Source organism: Coenobita brevimanus, chromosome 45 (assembly GCF_032717465.1).
Source record: "Coenobita brevimanus isolate Jiangsu-jjx chromosome 45, ASM3271746v2, whole genome shotgun sequence".
In the NCBI taxonomy this organism is placed as follows: Eukaryota; Metazoa; Arthropoda; class Malacostraca; order Decapoda; family Coenobitidae; genus Coenobita; species Coenobita brevimanus.
In genome coordinates, this window is record NC_136998.1 from 6,325,968 (window position 1) to 6,347,921 (window position 21,954).

The 21,954-nt window shown below is 39.5% G+C and overlaps 2 protein-coding genes across 2 annotated transcripts; both read left to right on the top strand.

Annotated features, from left to right (window-relative positions):
- Positions 1-1,014: 1,014 nt before the first annotated feature.
- On the top strand, positions 1,015-2,507 carry LOC145398394 (uncharacterized). Its single transcript, XM_080271270.1, is given in 2 exon segments — positions 1,015-2,439; positions 2,442-2,507. Coding segments are annotated over 2 exon segments (1,491 nt in total).
- Positions 2,508-2,646: 139 nt separating this feature from the next.
- LOC145398395 (uncharacterized) lies at positions 2,647-5,464 on the top strand. The gene is made up of 3 exons (XM_080271271.1): positions 2,647-4,481; positions 4,904-5,008; positions 5,404-5,464. Exons 1-3 carry the CDS (start codon positions 2,647-2,649, stop codon positions 5,462-5,464), a joined length of 2,001 nt encoding a protein of 666 aa, XP_080127397.1.
- The last annotated feature ends 16,490 nt before the right edge of the window (positions 5,465-21,954 follow it).

Below are 21,954 nucleotides of genomic sequence, written 5' to 3' on the forward strand. Positions count from 1 at the left end.
AAGGGGGAAGAGTTCTTTACAAGAGTCTGTGTTAGTAATTGTATCATTAGCATGATAGGTATTTGTATTATCTGTATATATGTAACTATTTTGTAATAATGGATAATGTAAGTCACACCAAATGTTTTCTTCTATTGCGCATCTCAAGCGTAATTTGTTTGGAGTCAGCTGACTTGACGGGTGTTTTCGATGTATACCGATCAGTTGCAGCTGGTTGTTGGTGGACGCTGGGTATTTACTTGTTGTTGGAGCCATATTATAAGGGTAGGTACAAGTTGTATAGGATTGTGGAGTTGCGAATACTTAGGTCATGAGGAAATAATAGTGGTATACTGTACATAAAGCAACGTAATTGTATCCACCCCTGTCGGGTTTGTTTGATGGTGGATTGGAATGTTTACTATCTGCGGCTTTCAGCCGGTGCAGGAACTGTGTGCAGAAGTGGTAGCCTAAGGTGATGATGACAGGATGCTCACCTACTGGGAATCGAGGCTCGTGATGGTGTGGCCATTGAAGTGAGTGTAAATAATATTACTTTGTGTTGTATATGGCGATGAGGCATGTTGTGCCTAGGGTGAATATTTGGGCTTTGGTAAATATATTTTCATTTCCTTGCTTTCTTATTGTATGCAATTGTGAATTATTATGGATATGATTGTTATGGAATTATTGTGCAGGCATATCTATTATTCATATTTGTTTACTGATGTGATTAGGCTTATAGACTACTCACTGTGTTACTTTTTGATTACCACTGAGGACTGGACCTATACTACATTTGCACTACATAGATTTATTGCATTGATTTATTGTGGCCCAATGAATTTGCCTTAGATTGTGTACATAGGAATTTTATAACATTATTGAGACTCTGTTCTCTGTTTTATTACAATTCATGTTCCCATTGTTTTATTGGATTATTGTATTACAGGTTGAAACTTCTTCTGGAATAAATAGCTGTTATGACTTTTGGCCCATCCTTGATTTTCCCAGTACATTTCAACTTCAACCACCATGGGGGTGCAAGAGGAATATGATGCCTTGAAGAGACAGAGGGGCACCACCAAAGGAAAATTCACCAGGAAGGTAACATTGTGTGAGGAAGGATTGGATAGAGGTGATCATTTATCAGTGTTAAAGAGGAACTGTGATGAAGTGTTGGAAGCATTCAAATGCTTGGAGAGTAAAAGTGATGAACTGCTAACTTTCATATGTGACAATAATCTAAATGACAATGTGGAACAGGAAGCCCAGAAATACATTTTAGACTGTGAAAGAGTTAAGAATGATTTATGTGCAAAAATAGGTAAAATTGAGAATGACCAGAAAGCCATGGATAAACCTAAAGTTAAAGTAAAGAAATTTGAGCCACCTAAGTTTGAAGGTAATCTGAGAGACTACCCTACCTTTAAAGAGGATTATAAGAATCTTGTCAAAAGTATGTATGGTACTGATCCATATGCCCTTAAAATGTGTCTTGGTGGTGAAGCACTACAGGCAGTAAAGGGCTCTGAGGGTAACTATGAGGAAATGTTTCAGCGACTGGATGATAAATTTGGAAATTCAAGAAAGATTGTGGATTTAGTGATAAGTGATCTCAAGTCTTTAAAGAAGATTACTGATGGTGACACCAAAGGATTCATTAAAATGGTAGACCAGGTTGAGCAGTGTTGGTTAGATCTGAAAAAGGTAAATCTATCGGATGAACTTAACACAGCCAACGTTGTCAGTCACATTGAAAAGGTTTTACCTTCTCTTCAAAAGAGAGAATGGGTCATTAAAGCAGAAGAAGTGTCAGTCACTAGCAAGTTGTTTCCAGAGATGTTGAAGTTCCTGCAGAAGGAGAGGAAAGTTTTGGAGTACATGAATTCTAGCATTAGAAATAGTAGTGGTGATAATAAGGTAACACAAGCAGTACATAATGTTAACAGTACATTTGATAATAACACTTATTCAGACCTGGTAAAGTTGGTGAAGAAGATGGGTGAAGAGCAGCAGGTCAAGAATAAAGAATTTGAATCATGTATTGTAAGCTTAACTAAGATGGTAAAAGGTGCTAACCATAAGGCAGAGAGCAAGGATGGAGGGTGCTTGTTACACAACTCAACGGGTCATGAGATTACAGACTGTTATAAGTTCAAAGGTCTTAGTAGCAAAGATAGACTTGAGATGATGAAGAATAATGGCATATGCTTTAGGTGCTTGAAGGGATATCATCCAGCTCGTAGCTGCAAAGTGGGTAAATTATGTGATGTGGTGATTGTAGGACAAGGGTTGTGTAATCGTAATCATCATCCACTTTTGCACCCTGATAAGATGGAAGGTACTCTTCATAATGTAGTATCAGAGAAGACATTTACAACTTTGTTGAATATCAGTGCATTAAATAGCAGAAACCAACCTGTTACTGTATTATGGGATTCAGGATCTGATATTTCGTTGATAACTCATAGCATGGCAAAGAAACTGGGATTGAAAGGGAAGAATGTCAATCTTTCTATGATTAAAGTAGGTAATACCATTGAACATCAATCTAGTAAAGAATATTGTGTGCCTTTAACTGACAAAACTGGTAGGGTTTGGAATGTGGATGCTGTTGGTATCAATGAGATATCAGCCAGAATCAAGAAGGTTGATCTATCAAAAATGCCTGAACTTTTTGTGGGAATATCAAGATCCGAGGTAAATCGCCCACATGGTGAAATTGATATGCTCATTGGTGCCAATTATAGTGAATTGTTACCAAGAGTTGTTCAAACAAATAAGAGTCTACAGTTGTTAGAAAATCAGTTTGGGCTCAGTATCCGAGGTAGATATGATGTAAATACAGGTCAAGTCAACGCTAACAACCATTTACTCGTAAGAACGCATAAACTGTCAAGCTTTGCAAGTCTGAATGAAATCAGCATTGAGTCTGCTGATAATCTAAAGAGTACGTTGGATAAATTTTTTGCCATAGAGGAAATTGGAATAAAGTGTGAGCCACAATGTATCAAGTGTATGTGTAGAGGTTGTCCTGGACCTAACTGCATAAGTTTGAGAGAAGAAAAGGAACTAGCGTTAATTGAGGAAGGATTGGTGTACAATGAAGAGCAGAAATGCTGGATAGCTAGTTATCCATGGATAAAGGACCCAAATAATCAGAAAAATAACCTCAAAGTAGCAATTGCCAGATTAAGAACAACAGAGATCAGATTAAAGAAACTCTGCATCGAATATGCAAATAAATATCAAAGTGAAATTGAAGATATGGTTAGTAGGGGAGTAGCGAGGAAACTAAGTAAGGAAGAGGTTAGAGACTACGAGGGTCCAGTTCATTATGTTCCCCATCATGAGGTGTTGAAGCCAGAATCTAGTTCAACCCCCCTGCGCATCGTTTTCAACTCCTCTGCATCTTATATGGGCCAGAAGCTGAATGACTTTTGGGCTAAGGGGCCCGACATTTTGAATAATTTGCTTGGAGTGTTATTTAGATTTAGACAAGATACGGTAGCTATAGCAGGTGACATATCGAAGATGTATCATACTGTCAGACTTAGCACACTAGATGAACACGCTCATAGATTTGTGAGGAGGGACTTGGATAGCAATAGACCACCTGATCATTATGTACTCACCACAGTCACTTTTGGAGATGGGCCTAGTGGTACTATAGCTACATTGGCTTTGAGACACACGGTAGAAAGGTTTGGTGGGGAGGTTCCAGAAGTGCAAGACATGATTATCAATAATGCTTATGTGGATGATATACTGTATTCTACTGACTGTGTTGAGAAAGCCTTCAATTTGATACAGAATGTGGAGGAGATACTTACTCTGGGAAGTTTTCGGGTGAAGCACTGGATAGTCAGTGGGCATTATGAAAATTGTAATGTCAATGTGATAGACTCTGATTGTGAGAAGATTTTAGGTCTGAAATGGAACCCTAAGGAGGACAATTTTTCCTTCACAGTAAAGGTTAATTTCTCACCAAGAGTGAGAAAGATAAGGAGTGGTCCAAATTTAGAGTGCTGTGAGATTGAAGCCAAATTTCCAGAGGTTTTAACACGCAGAATGATATTGAGTCAGATTGCTTCACTCTATGATCCACTGGGGTTTACTGTACCAGTTGTACTGAAAGCTAAAGTTTTGATGAGGTCCATGATTACCAAAGGTAATTCAAATGATAGAGGAATAAAATGGGATGATCCACTTGATGCTTCTGTGGTGATTGAATGGAAAAGGTTCTTTAAAGAGTTGTATGCATTAGAAGACTTGACTTTCAGAAGACCCTTGAAACCATCTAATGCCTTTGGTAAGCTCATCCTAATCATATTTTCTGATGGTAGCACGCAGGCATATGGGGCATGTGCATATGTAAGGTGGCAGATTGGTAAAGATAAGTTTGATGCAAATCTGATTGTGGCCAAAAATAAGATTGCACCGGTAAAACAGTTGTCTATTCCTCGCTCGGAGCTTTGTGGTGCTCTTATGGCAGCTAGGTTGAGAGAGTCTATAATGAAGGAGTTTAAATGGGAGTTTGAATCAGTGTATCACATTGTTGATTCATCAATTGTAAGATCACAAATTCAAAAGGAGTCTCACGGGTTTAACACTTTTGTTGCAGTACGTATAGCAGAGATAAAAGTCAAAACAGATTCAAGCGAATGGTGGTGGGTTGATACAATTCAGAATGTTGCAGACTTAACTTCCAAACCATGTCATCCAGAGAAGATTGGGAAAGACTCTGCCTGGCAAAATGGACCTAATTTTCTGACTTTACCAATTTCAGAATGGCCTATTAGACAAATATGTGAAGATGAACTAACAGATAGAATCAGTATTACCATGACTGTTGCTAAAGTGAACCAGGACATTATTGATTTGGGAGTAATTGATGTTGATAAATTATTGGTTATTATAGATTACTGAGAGTTCCATGTAGGATAATGGCTGTGTTCAAGTGCAAATCCTTCAAGGGTATTTTGAAAGAACCCACTGTCAAAGGTGTTGCAGAAGCAGAATTAATGTGGGTTAGAGAGATGCAGAAAAACATGATGGATTGGGAAGTGAGATTCAAAAGATTGGGTCCCACACTTGAAAATGGGATAATTGTAGTAGGACAAAGAATATCGAAGTGGTTGAAAGAGAATTGGAATCAAGAATACTACATGTTAATACCAGCCAACCACCCAGTAACAAGACTGTATATATTATGTTTACACAATGTGGATCATGCAGGTGTAGAGACTACCTTGGCAAAGCTGGAGAGAAGATTTTGGGTTCCTGGGGCCCGGAAGATAATAAAGACAATCAAAAATAGATGTGTAGTATGTAGGAAGTTAACAAAGAAAATAGAAGACCAATGTATGGGTCAAGTGAGGACAGAAAGATTGAAGCCTGCTCCACCTTTTTACCACACAGCAGTGGATTTGTTTGGGCCATTGACAATAAGGGACACGGTCAAGAAGAGAACTCATGGTAAAGCATTTGGAGTTATATTTAATTGTTTGGTGACTAGGGCAGTTTATTTGGATTTGGCAGAGGGATACAGTACCGATGATTTCTTGACCACATTTCAGAGATTCACTGCTATCAGGGGTGCCCCTAAGTTCATATATTCGGATAAGGGGACTCAACTGATATCAGCTAGCAAGAAAATAGAAAGTATTGGTGAGAAGGAGGGGGTAACATGGACTCTTAACATTCCTAGTGATGCACCTTGGTATAATGGTGCAAGTGAAGCTCTGATCAAGTCTGTCAAAAGGAGCCTGTGTATTACTATTGGAGATTCTGTATTAAATTTTGGGGAATTACAGACTGCTTTATTTGCTATTGCCAATTTGTTAAACGAGCGACCAATTGGTACAAAACCTGGGTTTAGTTTGGAATTAGGTAGCTACCTCTGCCCTAATGATTTGTTACTTGGCCGTTCTAGTAATTACTGTCCAAGTGGTATGTACGAGGTCAGTGGAGATCATAAACGGAGGCTGGAATTTATGCAGAAGATTGTAGATTCATTTTGGAAGAAGTGGCAGCGGGACTATTTCCCTTCCATGTTGATCAGGCAGAAGTGGCACACAACTGGAAGGAATGTAAGAGTGGGTGATGTAGTTCTGGTGCAAGATAGCAACTCAGTGAGAGGGGCATGGAAACTGGCACAGGTGATTAGAGCTGATCCAGGACGGGATGGCGACGTTCGTGATGTTGATTTGAGGTACAAGATAATAAGGCAAGGGAAGGGATATGATGGTGATGTAGATAAGGTAATGAGTAGATCGGTACATAGATTAGTGGTGTTATTGCCGATAGAGGAACAAATGTAATCTCGATGTGTATGTATTATGATAGACTACTGGTATACCTGTTGTAACTTGTAGGGGGCGGAGTGTATCATTAGCATGATAGGTATTTGTATTATCTGTATATATGTAACTATTTTGTAATAATGGATAATGTAAGTCACACCAAATGTTTTCTTCTATTGCGCATCTCAAGCGTAATTTGTTTGGAGTCAGCTGACTTGACGGGTGTTTTCGATGTATACCGATCAGTTGCAGCTGGTTGTTGGTGGACGCTGGGTATTTACTTGTTGTTGGAGCCATATTATAAGGGTAGGTACAAGTTGTATAGGATTGTGGAGTTGCGAATACTTAGGTCATGAGGAAATAATAGTGGTATACTGTACATAAAGCAACGTAATTGTATCCACCCCTGTCGGGTTTGTTTGATGGTGGATTGGAATGTTTACTATCTGCGGCTTTCAGCCGGTGCAGGAACTGTGTGCAGAAGTGGTAGCCTAAGGTGATGATGACAGGATGCTCACCTACTGGGAATCGAGGCTCGTGATGGTGTGGCCATTGAAGTGAGTGTAAATAATATTACTTTGTGTTGTATATGGCGATGAGGCATGTTGTGCCTAGGGTGAATATTTGGGCTTTGGTAAATATATTTTCATTTCCTTGCTTTCTTATTGTATGCAATTGTGAATTATTATGGATATGATTGTTATGGAATTATTGTGCAGGCATATCTATTATTCATATTTGTTTACTGATGTGATTAGGCTTATAGACTACTCACTGTGTTACTTTTTGATTACCACTGAGGACTGGACCTATACTACATTTGCACTACATAGATTTATTGCATTGATTTATTGTGGCCCAATGAATTTGCCTTAGATTGTGTACATAGGAATTTTATAACATTATTGAGACTCTGTTCTCTGTTTTATTACAATTCATGTTCCCATTGTTTTATTGGATTATTGTATTACAGGTTGAAACTTCTTCTGGAATAAATAGCTGTTATGACTTTTGGCCCATCCTTGATTTTCCCAGTACAGTAATTCTCCTTTGTATTTTGCATCATCTGCAAACATATTTAAATAGGTTTCATTGCCAGTGTTACTGTCTATATCATTTATATATACTAGAAACATGATTGGTGCCAGCACTGAGCCCTGTGGTACTCCACTAGTCACTTCTTTCCATGATGAGTAATTTCCCCTTAGTATTGTTCTCATTTTCCCTTTCATGAGAAAATCTTGCATCCAACAATACAGTTTGCCTCGAATTCCTCCTTGATGGTATAGTTTCCATAAAAGTCTTTGGTGTGGCACTGTGTCAAATGCTTTCTTGAATTCTAACTAGATACTGTCCATCCATCCTTCTCTTTCCTGTAATGTGTCTGTTACTCTGTCATAGTAGCTCAACAGATTAGTAACACATGATTTTCCTTTTCTGAAACCAAACTGTCTTTCTGTTATCATATTGTGTTCTAGATGATTTACCCAAGCTTTTCTTAGAAGCTTTTCTAATACCTTACTTACAACACTGGTTAGTGATACTGGTCGGTAGTTAAGTGGATTTTGTCTATTTCCTTTCTTGAATAAGGGAACAATGTTTGCTTTCTTCCAGATATCAGGTAGTTTACCTTGACTCAAGGATTTCTTGAAAATTAAAAATAATGGTTTACTTAGCTCCTTTGCACATTCACATAGCACCCAACATGAAATTTCATCAGGACCATTTGCTTTTCCTCTGTCTAATTTACTTAACTCCTCCTGTATTACTTTTTCTGATATTTGTATATCTGGTAGTATGTGTGGACATGCATGTTCCACATATTCCCTCTCAAAAATTTTTTCCTCTGTAAAAACTGATTGGAAATTCTTGTTTAGTGCTTCACAAATATCCTTCTCTGGTGTATATGTGATTCCATCGTCCGAAATGGATTGTATTTTATCTTTTACTTTGGTTTTGCTTCTGATGTAGCTGTAAAATAGCTTTGGTTGATCACTACTTTTATTTATGATATCCTCCTCAAACTGTTTTTGGGCTTCCCTCCTTATTCTTGTTTAATCGTTTCTTGCCCGTTTGTAATTATTATATGCCCTTTCACTATTGTGTCTTCTGTATCTATTCCACAACAAATCTCTTTTTTCTTTTGATTTTTCACATTCTGTATTGAACCATTTCTTTATTTTCTTTTCTGCTTCTTTGTGCTGTGGAATGTACTTCTGGACTCCTATTTCATAAAGTTCACAGAATTTTACATATATAGCATTTAAATCTTGTCCTCTAAGCTCCTTTTCCCAAGGTATTTCTAAGAAGTACTTCTTTAGGTCATGATACTTTCCCTTTTTATAGTTTAGACTCTTTTTGTAACTTTCATTGCTGTTATCAATGTCATATGCAATCCTGAAGTTGCAATTTGAGTACTGCATGGTCGCTTTTGCCGAATGGAGAGTGATATATTATATTGTCAATATCGTTTTCTTGCCTAGTAAATATGAGATATAGCATTGACGGTACATCGTGTCCTCTTTTTCTGGTGCTTTCCCTTACATGTTGAGTTAGGAAAAACTCTTGCACAAGATCCAGGAGCTTTTGGTCCCAACAGCTTTCTTGGCTTATTATGTCTAGAGTTTTCAAATTTATGTTTGTATTAAAATATCCAGTTAGTATAATTCTTTTTTATTTCTCTTCCATTTTATGTAGTAGGGCTCTTAAACTCTGAATTGTACTCTCCGCCAGGTCCTCATATTCGTCTCTTTCCCATGTGTTTGATCTGGGTGGCATGTACAGATTGGCTACAATTACTTTCCCTTCAGATGTATTTATCTGTACTGCAATCAGTTCTACTTGCGAGGGTATGTCTAATTCTATTTCTTTGACTTTAAGATTTTTCTTATTTAATATTATAATTCCTCTTCCTTTTTTTAAGTTCCTATCTCTTCTCCATATATTATATTCCTCTAAGTTTAGGATGTCATTCGATATCCTTGGTGTTAATTTTGTTTCAGTTAAGCATATTATATGTGGTTCATTTTCTCTTACATAATCATTCATCTCTAATAATTTAGATACCATTCCATCCACATTTGAGTACATCAATTTAATCATCTTGTTTATATACTTGTCATGACATGGTTCTACTACCTTCCTCCTTTTTATTCCCTCCTGTTTATGTACCACTTTCGTACCTGCAATCCTATTACTTTGTAAAAAAATGTGTTCTTCTCCTCCTCTGATCTTCCCTCATTTTTTGTTTTTGCTTCCTCCCTCTTCTCTTTCAGTAATTCCAGTTCCTCTTGTGTTAGGCATCTTTTTATCCATACATTTTTGAACTTCTCTTTTTCCATAAGATTCTTTGCATTTTTTAGTATCTCCTCCACGGTGTTTACACTCTGGAAGGTTACCTTTAGGGGTCTTGATTTGGTTTTCTCGTATTTCCCTAACCTTTTGTGTTCCTCTATGTCTTTACTACAGATTTCCTCTGATACTTCTTTCAATATGCCCATTACATTTGCCATCTCCTTTTTGTCTCTTGAGATCTTGTTTTTTACTTCTTCCTATTCTATACCAGTGATTACTATAGATTTGTTAATATCTACTGAATCTCTGACTAATTTATGATTGTTTTGGATTATTCTTTTCACTTCCTTTTTAATGCTTTTTTCTTCCACCCTTGTTTCTAAGTCTTTCTTTATTTTCACCATTTCAGCATATGTGGTTTCCACATCATTTTTGTAGCTTTGGACAGCTTCATTCACCTGTGTTATCTTCTCCTCAATATCACTGCTCTGATCTATCAGACTGCTTACTTGCCTAATTGTCTCTGTATCACTTTTGAACTCTTCCATAATACTCTCGTGGTTGACCACTGTACTTGCCATTTCACTAATTTTTCTCCTAAGTGTACACACTTCAGCTGATAGCTCTCCTATAGTTATGTCTTTCTTGTTACCTTCCTTTCCTAATTTTTCTATTTCTTCCTTTTGCAAGTGCATGTTTCTTAATTTCATCCATTTCATTTTGAAAAGCAGTCTCAAGCCTGTGTACTCGCTCAACCAGTTTGTTATGAGTCTCCATTTCAACCAGTTCTTGGTAGAAATCATCGTCCTGCTATCTACCTTTATCCCTTTTCTTTTCCAAATTTGTTTTACTGAAGTATGTGACCATGTTGCAGTACTAAAAGCACATATAGTACTTACATTCCCTGGGGCAGATTGTAGACTAAACAAAGATCAGCTGTCTGAGTGCATTCTTACTCTAATTAGTTTTCTTTTCTGTTTGAACAAGTCCTGCTTTAAAACTTCTTCTTATATATATATATATATATATATATATATATATATATATATATATATATATATATATATATATATATACTAGAACACCATTTGGTCTAACCTGGTACAGAGCTTGACTCATATAAAGATACAAATTTAGATAATGCCTCTGGCCAGGTTGGCCGTGTATGGAGCGATGTTGGCATGCGTCTGGTCTCCTCCGTGCCTTGTGTGTGTGTGTGTGGTGGGGGAGGGAGTGCTGATGGAAGGGGGGGGCACTGAAAGGGAAGAACGACTTAAAGCGCAGAAGAAAGGATAGGGTTTTCCTTTGCAGTTGGGCTACTGGATGACTGAAATTGTATACTTTGAGAAGAGATACCTTGGTTACCAAGATATTGAATCCACATGCTGTAAGACAGTGAAAGAGAAGGAATGGGTTCTAGAGAAAGGGACGAAAACCTGAGAAAGTAACAGGGTTTAAATATAACATAGGCTTTTTATTTGTTTGAGCTGAAAAAAAAAAAAAATGGTGGCCTTGTTGTTGAGAAATATCTACAGACTGATTCGTCGGGAGTGAAGGGTGAGGCAAAATGGCGATATCGATTCTTCAGAACTAACAGCCTTTGCCTGTACTATGCATATACTTGCAAACTTGCAGAGCTGCGTTGTTAAGTGGGCGGTGTAGGCAGATGAATAAGAGTAATGAAGAAGTTTGAAAATCATTAGGATTCATATTTACCAAAGCCCTACTGTGTGACCAAATTTGCAGAAGCAAAGGTGGTTCACCTGAAGGGATATCACGATTACAGACTCTGATGCTTAGTGGATGACTTGTTGAATCCAGCGGAACCCCACCAACAAAACCATGGGATTGTTCTGTTCACATGATATGCAGCTAAAAGAGAGATTTTGTTGACAACATTATTCTCATTACTACAACATTATTTTCATGACTATATCACTTAGCCGACACTAATGTCCACTTCATGCCGCAAAATTCACGCACCACATTCATATGTTTTCTGCTGTGGTGGCTATCATAAAATAAGTAGCTCGAATACTGACAAATTTGCAATGCCTATATACACATGTACCCACTCACCCACCAACCATAATACTAACCTATCTCACTAAACTCGTCTCTGCCAGCCTAGCTCAGCTTTAACTGATTTTGTCGGACATCTCAGATCCCTTTGCACTTGGCAGTGTTACTCGTTGGCATACACATTCATTGGCATGATCTGATGCGATCTACTCCGACCTGCATTGATCAGATGGACAACAAGAGCCCTAACACGACTAAGACAACTCAGCTAACATATCATTAGTATGGTGTTAAGGAAACGTTTGTCACTGCTCATCGTCCAGCACCCAATGGTCTGGTGGAAAGTGATAACAAAAATCTGGGAAATTCTTCACCCCAAGTCCCATGAAGGACGCATGGCAGAACTGGCTGACACAGGTGGCTGCATCTACAAATGGCTCCTTTAATGCGTCAGTGAGTAAATATCCGCATTATAATTTATAAGGACACGACAAGGTCCTTTTTCAAGATGATTTCTGCCATAATCCTCCGCCGATCTACAACGTGGATGACCACACGAAAATTTAGATGTCAGTGTATCTGTCTGTTCATAATGACAATCGTAACAGCCTGGCAGCTTCTATGGCTGCAAACAGAATAAACAATGAGTTGTCCTTTGTTGATGCTGGAGATAGTGCCTTTTTTTTTTTTTATGAGATGATCAAAGAAAGGAAAAATAAATTTTAAAAATTCCATGCACCGGAGTTCACGTGTCCTCTATCCATTAAAAAGGACAAAAATGTAACCATTGGACTTGGACAGCTGTAGGTTTCAGTTAAGTGAAAACTAATTTGGGAAAGTGAATTTCAAAGCAAAGCAGTTCTTTGAAGAAAAGAATTTTGATAGGCAGAAGTTCTGCAACATAGCAGTGTGACAGTCACATCATGAGCGGTACCAGATCCCAGTGTATCATGGGGGTTGCACAATGCATGCTATGGGGGAGGCGGTGGCTGAATCGGTAGAGAGGCGGCCTGCAGTCCTAATGGACCCAGGAGCGAATCCCTGCTGGGGCAGGGAACAGTTTAAGGATTTGAATTTCCTGAAAGCAGACTTTCCTGATCTACCAGATGACACGCCAAGTCGTAAAAATACTCCCGCCAATACCAATACACCAATCCTGTATGAGACAGCCCTATCATGAATTCAGTATGGACGATGGATGCTAGCGCCGAAGTGGTGACATGTGGATGTGTAGGAGGACTACTGGGCCTTGGGATAGGTCACTGCCCCTGTAAAATAGGCCCTGTGCCTTTGCCCAGAGTCGGACACGTAAAAAAAAAAAAAAAAAAAAAATTGCAACTTTCCCGTATCCATTCCACAGGGATGAGCATCGAGCTGAGAGCGCACGTACTTGTAACTGATAACTAACTATTCGCTAGTGAAGAACTTGTTGATTCTCTGAATAATCCAGTAACCAGCTTGCCTGACTGACCCTCTAAACTTTCTCGTAAGTTTTATGGGCCTTTCTGGCAAAGGAAAATGATATGTACAAAAGTTTCGAATCCAGAAACCCGTGCTTCTGAAAATTTTTATGATCTTAGTCTGAAAAGAGTTAGCTCAGAGTTACCAGATTTCAATGAAATCGGCAGGATAAGCGTGCAGTGTGTTAAGGAAGAAATTATTTGATTTTGAGGTGAATTCGAATCTGGGTGGAGGAAGAAATATATTTTATGACACTGGTGGAGGTATTCGCTCTCTGAGATTGTCTAACAAGGCAGGCTAGGACTGTAGAACTAACTGACTATGTGATACCATAACATTATTCGTCTGGTAGGAAAGAGGAAATTTACCAGTAAATCATAAATTTCCTTGGCGTTGTCCGAGGTATTCGCCCTGTGAGTGCTTTCTAGTTCAATATGCTATCAAGAAACTTGCATGATTTCTGAATATTGTCATGAAACAAATCGAGAAGAAGAAAGTTTAACTCATTTAGAGTTATGACCATTCTGTTACATTTCTTTCCCAGACCCAAATGAGTTTAATCAGTTTAAGACTGGTCTCTTGTCGTGTAAGTGATGAAATAAGTCTCCAGTAAGCCTTTCATCATGTGAGATATCTTACTGTATTATTGCTGCCACTTAGCGACTTTTATGCCTTTATGACGTCGTCATGAAAGGGTTGAAAGTCTTGTTGACCCTAATGATGAGAGAGAAAGGTCAGGGTGCACGTAGGTGTCAGTGTTGTTATTGGAGGAAATTGCTAAAAACTTAGTGCGAAATCACAGTTATTAACAAATCGATGAATATGGTATAAGATAGGTGTGCCAGTGTGAGACGGGACTTGGATATACAGCATATGAGGTTTGGCAGCGTCTGATGTGATAATGTGCAAAGTTACTTGAGGCAGCATGATTTGTGGCGTGACAATGTGTGGTATGGTAATTATGTAGGGCAATGTGCGCCGTATCTGAGATGAGGTGGACTGTGGTTTGCCAACGTGAAGCATACGTGACGTTTTCATGTGATATGTGACAGTGTATGATGTGTGTAAGATATGGCAGAAAGTTTAGTGAGACAGTGTGAAATATGGAAGTGTAAGGCGTGGTAAGTTGTCTGAAATTATTGTAGCCTTGTACTGTACATGTTTATGGCAAAAAATCACTAGCTGAAATAATCTTTTTAAATAGTTCTTGGCTGTATGATATTCAGTTTCAAGTCTGGATAATTATTTGGAAATATATCACACTATTGATAATGCTTGATGGGAAAATAAGTTTTAAGACTTTCCAGTTAACGTTACATATGCAGATAATCTTGATACGTTCTTCTCCAAGTCAAAGCTATAAACAAAAAGAGTTAATGAATTCACTTGATGGTAACAAGCATAAAATTCAGTTAGACGTCACTGAACTGAAATAAAAATTCCAAGCAACACAGTGCGCCTGAGGAAGCTGAGTTTGAGCCTAGGTAAGCTACCCACTATACTGCTTGCCTCCTGTCACCCCTGACCATTAGCGTCCATCACAACGATAAACAGGCACATTAATATCACCTAAGGATTCATGGCTGTGTTACCAGGACTTTATGAGACCCTCACACATTTTAGTTCTTGGCTGCCAGAGGTTCCTCCTAAGCTTACTATAAGCGTCTGGTGGTATCACAAGATATTTAAAGGCGACAGGGTATTGAAGGAGTTACTGGAGATTGCTTTAAACATTATCTCAAAACCCCTCTCCTAAGGATATAAGTCTGTGGTTTTAACCAGAATTTACTATTAAAGACGACATGGCATTACAGGACAAAGGATATCATCTTAACCATCTCTTATTACCATTTAAAAAAAAAAAAAAACTTTAGGACAAATTGTGTAAGCTAATGCTCTTCGGATCATTTTCATAACAGGCCAATTGTCACACTGCTTTTCAAACATTATATATATATATATATATATATATATATATATATATATATATATATATATATATATATATATATATATATATATATATACGATCCAGAAATCTATGCCAGTGATCCTCTCTAGTGATGTTATTGGGGTACGGAACAAAGGCAAAGGACACCGCCTCCACCCCTGCAATATTAAGGTGAAAGTTATTTATGGCGATGCCAGAGGAGGTTTCTTGTGGTTTCTGTCCATTTCAACTCAGATTCTGGTAAAGGTCGTTTAAAATGCAAAATTTCGCGGCCATACGTTAAAACTATCGCTTTGCCCCTCTCCTCCATGGTAAGTGGCCATCGGGAATCTCACTCGCCTACAACATGGGTGGAGTGAATGTCTAGCAATATGCAAAATTTCGTGCTCCTAGATTATAAACCATAACCTTGCATGAAGGCTTTGTCCCTGACCCTCGGAAACCGCCCCCTCCACCCCCTTGTAGCGTTTGCGGGCCTTAATATGCTTAATACGGAGCCCTTGTAAAGACTTACTACTTTGCAAAACTGTACGCCTTTAGGCTCAATCGGTAGAGAGGTGGCCTGCAGTCCTAACGGACCCGGGTTCAAATCCCGCTGGGGCAGGGAACAGTTTAAGGATTTGAATTTAATAAATATCAGACTTTATCGATCTACCATAAGACCCGCTGACATGTAAAATTACCCCCGCTAATACCAATACACCAGTCCTGTGTGAGACAGCCCTAGCATGTATTCAATATGGATGGTGGGTGTTAGCGCCGAAGTGGTGACATGTAAAGGTGTGCAGTACGTAGGAGGACTACTGGGTCTTGAAAGCAGGCTGTGAAGCCTATGCCCAGAGTTGGTTACATAAAAAAAAAAAAAAATCTTTGGGGACCGCTCCATCGCCCATTGGAGGTAGTCATCGCAGGTCCCACCCTGCCTAGTACTTGGCCGAATAACTGCTTATCTATATGTAAATATTTTTCTTCCTATGGTAAGGGCTTTGCTGGAACCTCCAAGGGTTGTTCCCTGTCCCGTGAGGAAAAGTACATGGTACCACCCTTCCCAAAGTGTCCTGGGATGAATATCTATCAGTAGCCAAAAATTTACGTTCTTCCCATAAGAATATTAGTTGTGACTAACAGACGTGGTATCCATACGGAGAAAAGGGAAACACGAAATGTTCAAAGCGCTTTGGTGTATTCCCATCTTCAGGGGACAGCAAAGTGAGAGAGTTATAGTACACCTGTCATTTCTAATCAGAAAGAAGGCTGGGAAACTGACAAGTGTTCTACAGTAGACCTACATCTTCTCTCTCTCTCTCTCTCTCTCTCTACATTCCTGTAAACAAACGAGATTGAATGCAACTGTTGTTTCTGCATTATTTAATTTCTGCTCATTGTTTTCGATGCATGTTTTTGAAAGCACTTTATATTTTCGAAGTGAAACCTGCAATCAACTCACAAGTAGAAGATTTACAAATCCTTACAACATGCGAAAGATAACAAACATCGGTGGGCTAACTCATTCCACCAGTGAGATAGCCACACACCTTCTATCACGCCCCCATGGCCGACCAATCACGTGGTAGCACATGTTGGCATCAGCTGTGTAATGAGGTCTCGCTCCAACCGCCATCAGATTGCTTTGAAGATGTTCCCAGGATGGAACGAAACGTCACCAAGTACACTAACATTTGGACAACTCTGAAGTCTAAATAAAAATTATCGTAGTTTTGTTCAACACACTGAAATCATTGAGCAGAAATTAAATAATGCAGAAACAGCAGTTGCATTCATCCTCGTTTGCTTACAAGAAAATAGCTTACCTGGCCATAAACACACACACACACACACACACACACATACTGTATAGATAGATAGATAGATAGATAGATAGATAGATGGATAGATAGATAGATAGACAGATATGGAGGATGTGCTGAAAGTAATGCCTTTTAGGTCATAACTCCTACATTAACAATATGTGACATATGCAGCTATGTACATGTTTATAGTAACTTTTTGTCTACAACATGGTACTATTCAAAATAGTCTCCACGTGCGGCGACGTATTTGCACCACCGTTGAGCCCACATGTCAAATCCACTTGGAAAAACTCTTTCGGGCACTCCCTGCTCGAGCGTCTGATAGCGCCTTCCACTTCGCCTGTAGCATCACAACGCCGTCCCCGAAGGCTTTCCTTCATCCGACAGAACAAGCGCAAGTCGGAAGGCGCCAGATCGGGCCCGTAAGGCGGATGTGGCACCACTGGCCATCCCATTTGTGCAATAACCTGTGATGTTGCCAAATAAGTGTGGGGTCGTGCATTACGGTGGTGTAACTGGATTGCATTAAGCTGTTTCTGTGGTCTTTTCTTATGGATGGCTTCTCGAAGTTTCCGAGGTGACTCCACGTAGCGACTGTTGCTCATTGTTGTTCAACGCTCGAGGAAATCTAGCAAAATCATTCCATGCCATCTTAGAAGACATTCACCATAAACGTGTGTGCTGAGGGCTACCTTTTGAATTTCTTTGGTCTAAGGGAGGTGGAGTGCCGTCATTCCATGGCTTGACTTCAACACTGGTTTCGCCTTCTTTAAACTTTTTCATCCATCTTCGCACATTACTCTCAGTAATTGTCACCTCACCATACACATTTCTGAGCCTGCTGTGGATGTCGGCAGCAGTACATCCTTCTTTGGTCAAAAACTCGATGACTGATTTTTGTTTCTGCTTCATATCCATGGTTATGCAACAACTGAAAATACAGAAACTATGTCAGTCATGACACTACTCCACATTATATTACTTCTACGGTACACTACACTGCACAACAATACACTGCACCACAGCACACTGCACTACACTACACTATATTAGAATACACTACTCGACAATAAACTTCACAAAACTTCACTACCCTACACTACGTAACAATACACTGCACTACAGTTCACTACACTACATTACCTTACACTGCCCTCCATAACACTACACAACATATTGTACTACACTACACAGCCCTTATTACATTACATTACACAACACTATCCTACAGTACACTCTCCTACGCTACACTACACGACAGTATTACACTACATTACACTACACTACAATAGGCTACACTACACAACACCATACTTCACTTGACAACAAGGCACTGCGTTACACTACATTACGTTATACTATACTGCACTACTTTACACTACACTGCATTATGTTATACTACACTGCACTACGTCACACTACATCACACTGCATTGGGCCTAGGCTATAGTACACTTCATTTCACTACATTGTGCTGCTACAATACACTACGTTGCACTACACCACGTTACGCTATAGAAGACTACCCCACACACTACCTTACACTACACTACGTTACACTACGTTACGCTGTAGAAGACTACCCCACACAGCACTAGACCAGACGTGAACTTAATTCTTAATGGAATCCTCCTTTTCCTACACACACACACACACACACACACACACACACACACAAAGCTTCTCTAAATGGTGCCGTGAGAGTCATGGTGCAAACTCTGCCAACAATGTGCTATCAGTGTGATTACCGTCTCCCTCGATAACCATCAGTACAGGAGTTTTAGGAAGCAGCAAGCAATACATGGGCATCGACGCTGTTAATCTCTCTCTCTCTCTCTCTCTCTCTCTCTCTCTGACACATGTACAGTCGTCAAACTTTCCACCTGGGCCACCCACCCGCCAGGGGTGGGTAACGGGAGCTGGCAACAGTGTACAGTATACTGTATGTTTGTTCGTGAGTACATGCTCGAAGAAAGTTCGGATCATCAACTCTCGTCTTCCGTGGTGAACCTCAGTCAGAGTTCATCCCAATATTCAGTAGTCAATTTTTAGCCGATAGAATTTTAAAGGAACTTCTTGAAAGTATTGGATAATGCAAGTATTGAAAACAATAAGTAAAATAATCTAAAAGATCACATCTTTACATATATTACATATTTATAAACGTATTCTTTTTCATGATAAACCCATGGCTCATCACTTAATCGTTACGTGGATCACTGTGTTTGCAATGCAAACACGGCAATTGTTTTGATAGTTGATATATATTAAGTATGTGAAACAGTACTGTGGGTGACGTGGTAGTCAACGCTTCCGCCAGCCGATCCATGTGACGTGGTTCCACCCCCGTCAGAGGAGATGGGTTTCTCCAATTATCTTATGACCTAGATCTTAACAGCAGCCAGTCAGCAACCAACATCACAAATCCTCGCACCCCGGGCCTTGGTGACGGGCGCTAAAGCGCCTAGGTTCTTGGGATAAATAACAGTAATAATAATAATAATAATAGATAAAAAATATAAAAAAAAAATCAGTGTTCCACCCTGTAATGATAATTTCATGTTCGGTATGTTGCATTTACCAATCACATAAGTAGTATCACAGACAATGGTGATATAAATGTCCCAACAATTCATGAATCAATAGCAATTGTGCTTAATATGACTGGAAGCTTTTGCATACTATGATGTAGCTGTGGTGTCTTCATCTTGCAATAATGTGAGATAATGTTGTTCGATGAATAGTCGATGAGCGTGTAAATGTGTGACCTCACACAAAAGCGGCACCGCTCACAATCAATTATCCTTGTAATGTGTAACTCAGTCGTTTGTTAGATCATCGGACTACAAAGGTGTGCTGTAATGACCATATATAGTCATATGAAGTATGATACGGTAAGCCATTATCATAGCTGATATAATAGCCACATTCGACAACGGTATGCATAAACTCTTTGCCTGTTGAGGTGACAGTATTTTAACCTCCTACCTCTCCGTGGTGCACCATAGAACACATACAAACATCTACCTGAAGTACTCTCAACGAGGAAATAAGCAACCGTTAACAGTGTCTGAACATCATCCTAAAGTTTATTGACCAATGTAATTCATGATGTGACTGCGGCAGGTAATCATACTTGTAGGTGGATGTAAATGCTAGGTAAATGCATTTCTCTTCAACCTATACTGATAATGGTATCAAGCGATCACCAAATGAAATGGAATTACTGATATAAGGAGAGAGAGAGAGAGAGAGAGAGAGAGAGAGAGAGAGAGAGAGAGAGAGAGAGAGAGAGAGAGAGAGAGAGAGAGGCTTGAAGCAATTCCAGTATATAGTGCATTAACATGTTTTGGTAACAATGTAAAAACAACATAGAAAATAAAATGTTTAGTATTGTTAAGAATGCAAATATTTAGTAGAACGCTAATGGATGTCAAAAACTAGTTCGGCAGTTATTATCACTGACGGTATGAATATCGTAACCCTCCCTCCCCCTTCCCCGTCCGGCGCCTGCCCTGGTCTTCACTATGCCAAGCTCCCCCCTTAAGCAGCTCTCCCACCGGCTAGACCAGTTGCAGGAAACCGGTCGCATGGAATTGTTGTGTGCCACTGGTTGCACGGACCAAGGCCAAATAAGTATAGTATAATATATATTGTTGTATTATATACAATAGTATATATTTATATCATTATATATATTATCGCATTATAAAATTAATATAGTCATTTATTTGGCCTTGGTCAGCGCGATTTGTGGCATTCAGTTTTCCGTGCGACCAGTTTCATGCAACTGGCTGCGCCGATGGGAGAGCCGCCTTACTCCTGAGACATTTTTCTCCCCACCCAACTCCGTACCCAGCCATCTATGGAATGAACTCTGACTCTGAGTCTGACGGAGGTTCACTACGGACGAAAAGAGTTGATGATCCGAACTTTCGTCGAGCATGTACACACGAACAAACAGATACACTGTTGCCAACACCCGTTACCCACCTCTCGCGGCTGGGTGGCCCAGGTGGAAAGTTTGGCGACTGTACCTCTTCGGTCCTTAATCACCATGTTATTCCCCTTTGTGGGAAGCCAATCGTTGCTGAAGCAGAAATCCAACTCTCATTTTCACCCATGAGTTCACTGTGCACATTTTAGTGTCAATCATCAGGATAGGAAATTCCATTAGTCTGGCAATTAAAGTTCCTGTGTACAACTTCTAATCCATCATCATCATCATCATCATCATCATCATCATCATCATCAATCTCATTCAGTCCAGTGTAGAGCATAAGCTTCTCCCTTCTTTTCCTCTTTGACCTATTGGTTGTTAATCTTTTCCAATCAGTCGCGGCGAAAATCCTAGCTCGGTTTCTGTCTGCCTTTACATCCCACTTTGTCTCTGAATTGTTATTCCGTTATCCTGGATGTCCACCTGTTATCCCATTTTCAATGAGTGTCACCTACCTATATCCAATTTTTAATAACCTAATTTTATTTCCTTTAGTCTGCTCGCTTATCTTTTTTTTTTTTTTTATGCAAAGAAGAAGGAACCAAAGGCCATGAGGCCGCAATAAGAGTTCCCTCCAAGAGAAAAACAAAATACAAGAGAGAGCCAAATTCAAGATCCATTCATTTCGAGATGCCTGGACACACTGCGTTTGAAAGACTGGAGATCATAGGCAGCAGGAAATACAGACAGAGGGAGACAGTTCCAGAGCTGACCTGTTGCATAAATGAAAGACTGGGAGTAACGGTTAACTCTTGCATTAGAGAGTTGGACAGAAAAGGGATGAGAGTTTGCTGCTAGACGGGTGCTATGCGCCCGTCGTAGAGGTGGAGGAATGCAAGCAGACAGTTCAGAGGAGCAGTGACCATTAAAGTAGCGACAGAAAAGAGATCAAGATGCAACAGTGCGGCGAAGCGACAGAGGTTGAACGGAGTCAGTAAGAGGAGGAGAGTTAATGAGACGAAAAGCCTTTGACTCCACCCTATTGAGAAGAGCTGTGTGTGGGGAGCCTCCCCACACATGAGAGCTGTACTCCACACAGGGGCGGATAAAACCCCTGTATAGAGTCAACAATTGTGCAGGGGTAAAGAAAGAACGGAGTTGGCTTAAAGCACCCAATCTCTTGGAAGC

Bases quoted from the DNA above. Each gene is read 5' to 3' on its own strand.
- LOC145398395 (XM_080271271.1), top strand. From the start codon at position 2,647: ATGCCTGAACTTTTTGTGGGAATATCAAGATCCGAGGTAAATCGCCCA. The intron at 4,482-4,903 runs GTTGAGAGAGTC...TGGTTATTATAG, and splicing joins GGTGCTCTTATGGCAGCTAG to ATTACTGAGAGTTCCATGTA. The intron at 5,009-5,403 runs GTGGGTTAGAGA...TTTACCACACAG, and splicing joins GTTGCAGAAGCAGAATTAAT to CAGTGGATTTGTTTGGGCCA.